We start from the raw sequence: 2,206 nt of genomic DNA, 5'->3' as shown, positions 1-2,206 counted from the left end.
CCCAAAAAAAACACCCCCCACAATTTGCAGAAAGGCTGTGCAAAAAAGAATGCTTGCCCAAAAAGTCTGAACAACTTGAAAACAGGAGAACAATTAAAAAAAAGGGTAACAAGGTACAGGTCCCTTGTTGCTTAGGATATTTGTTCTCTTTTCATTTTCCACTTTCAATGTATGCTGTATAATTTAATATTATTTTCTTTCTTGTCGAACCATGTATGAAATAAAGTTATGGTGTGATTGCCATAATACATTGCTCTCTTGCTTCACTTTTTACTTGATGATTTGCTGTTTGATATGTATGTTTATTTTGTTTAGGTTGAGCTATGTGATGATGATGATTTTATTGTGCTGGCCTGTGATGGTATCTGGTAAGGGGCCTTTCCTTTCTCATGCGCTTTAATCTTAAACTGTTTATGTTCAAAAACCATATCGATCTTAATCTCATTTATCTTATCTGGTGAATCACTTGAACCATTTAAGTTTCAAACCTTTCATGCATGCTTCTATTAAAGCAAACCAACATTACCACCCTGGGAAACAAATCAAACAATCACCATTGTTCGATTAAATGACCCCTGCAGTTTGCTATTATTACTTCTGTTTGCAACTTTTACTGAATCGTGTACTTCCATTTGTTCAGGGATTGCATGTCAAGCCAACAATTAGTGGATTTCATCCATGAACAGTTGAACTCGGTAAGTGTGAGATAACATGATTGTTGCACTTCACCTTTGATGAATCATCTGGGCTTTTCAGTTTCATTCATTGGTTGATATATATATGTAGCATTGCTGATTTTTTTTTGTCCATTTCATGGTCAGACAGTTTCTTTTTAATTACATGACCTTCTGATAGATTTTGAGGCGTTTTGGTTACGGGAGATGCATTCTTAAATCTGTCAGAGTCAGAAGTTCAGTTAGTATCATTGTGAAGTGGGAAGAGTGTTCTAATTGTTAAAAGTTGTACAGGAAAGTAAACTTTCATCGATATGTGAGAGAGTGTTTGACAGATGTTTGGCACCATCAACGACGACAGGAGAAGGATGTGATAACATGACCATGATCTTGGTGCAGTTCAAGAAGCCAATCCAGCCATCTGCTGCTGCTGCAGAACCAGATCTTGATGGTAAGCTAAAAACTGCTGCTGCTGGAAATGAATCAGATAGTTCCTGACTTCGTAGTTGTCTGTGACTATTCTTCGGTTTCAAAGTAAAGATAAAGTTGGTTTTGTTTTGTTTGTTTGTTGTTGTTGTTGTTAGTAGTAACGATGATTTGGTTAGTTTGTTTGTATCGTGATTTTGAGTCTTGTAAACATCTTCCAACGACCTCAGTTCAACAACTTCATTCTGTTCCTCGTCTTTGTTTCTAAATTTTCAGTGAATTTAACATCGCTCTGTGTTTTGAGACTTTGATCTCTCCAACTTTTTGAAGTTCAAGCTTAGTTGTTTTTCCACCTCACATACTTTTTCAGAAGTTAGGGGTCATTACAGAAACAATCGTTCAACTCTATAGCAGAGGTCGGATCTGTTGCTTATATCTTACATTTCTTAGACCCCACCTTTGGGTGGCATATCTAGTGCTGGTTTGGTTTATCTTGCATGTCTTATAGGGATGCTCGTGGTGGTCTAAGAAAATTGATCAATTTATAATCATAAAAGCAAACACACAACTAAGCCTGGTTAGCAAATAAGCTAGTTATTAGCCGAGTAATGTAAAACGATTAAGTGTGTTAATTGTTAAAAGGGAGCAAAAAAAATCCTCAATAGCTGGTCTAAAATAGCTTTTTAGAAGACTAGCTTAATCTAAAATAGGATGGGATAATACAAAACGAAAACTTGTTCCGATTTTGATGCATTAGTAGACCGGATCAGTACAAGAATGAGTGGGAAAAAAATTAGGAAGACGACATAAGATTTACTAATTTCTGAACTGCCTATGTCAAATTAAACCTCTAAAATTTCTACTATGATATCTCACTATGTCTTGTCCAATCTCGTTTGCGTACCAATTACAGTGCAGCCACCAGAGAGTTTGCAACTTTGGAACCTCATAAATTAGTCAATATGTACTAAAAATATTTAAAAGTACATTATTAATCGTCAAGATATAAATAGTTTCAAACTTTAAACTATGTTTCAACCATTATAAATTATTTTTAATATAATTACAATATTTAATAGTATTGTTATAATTAAATATACTTATTT

General features: G+C 34.6%; 1 protein-coding gene across 3 annotated transcripts in view; it reads left to right on the top strand.

Annotated features, from left to right (window-relative positions):
- Positions 1-1,387, top strand: part of LOC112529773 (probable protein phosphatase 2C 60) — a 15,302-nt gene extending 13,915 nt beyond the window's left edge. For all 3 annotated transcript variants that reach the window (XM_025141169.1, XM_025141170.1, XM_025141171.1), the window contains exons 9-11: positions 316-368; positions 641-695; positions 969-1,387. In XM_025141169.1, the coding sequence (XP_024996937.1) occupies positions 316-368; positions 641-695; positions 969-1,172 (312 nt within the window). In that variant the 3' untranslated portion in view covers positions 1,173-1,387. The remainder of the gene's footprint in view (positions 1-315; positions 369-640; positions 696-968) is intronic.
- The last annotated feature ends 819 nt before the right edge of the window (positions 1,388-2,206 follow it).

The sequence above is a fragment of the Cynara cardunculus genome (genome assembly GCF_001531365.2).
Source record: "Cynara cardunculus var. scolymus isolate 2C chromosome LG 16, CcrdV1, whole genome shotgun sequence".
NCBI classification, from domain to species: domain Eukaryota; kingdom Viridiplantae; phylum Streptophyta; class Magnoliopsida; order Asterales; family Asteraceae; genus Cynara; species Cynara cardunculus.
Note: the sequence above shows the minus strand (reverse complement) of the source record. Positions and strands in the feature narration are given on the sequence as shown.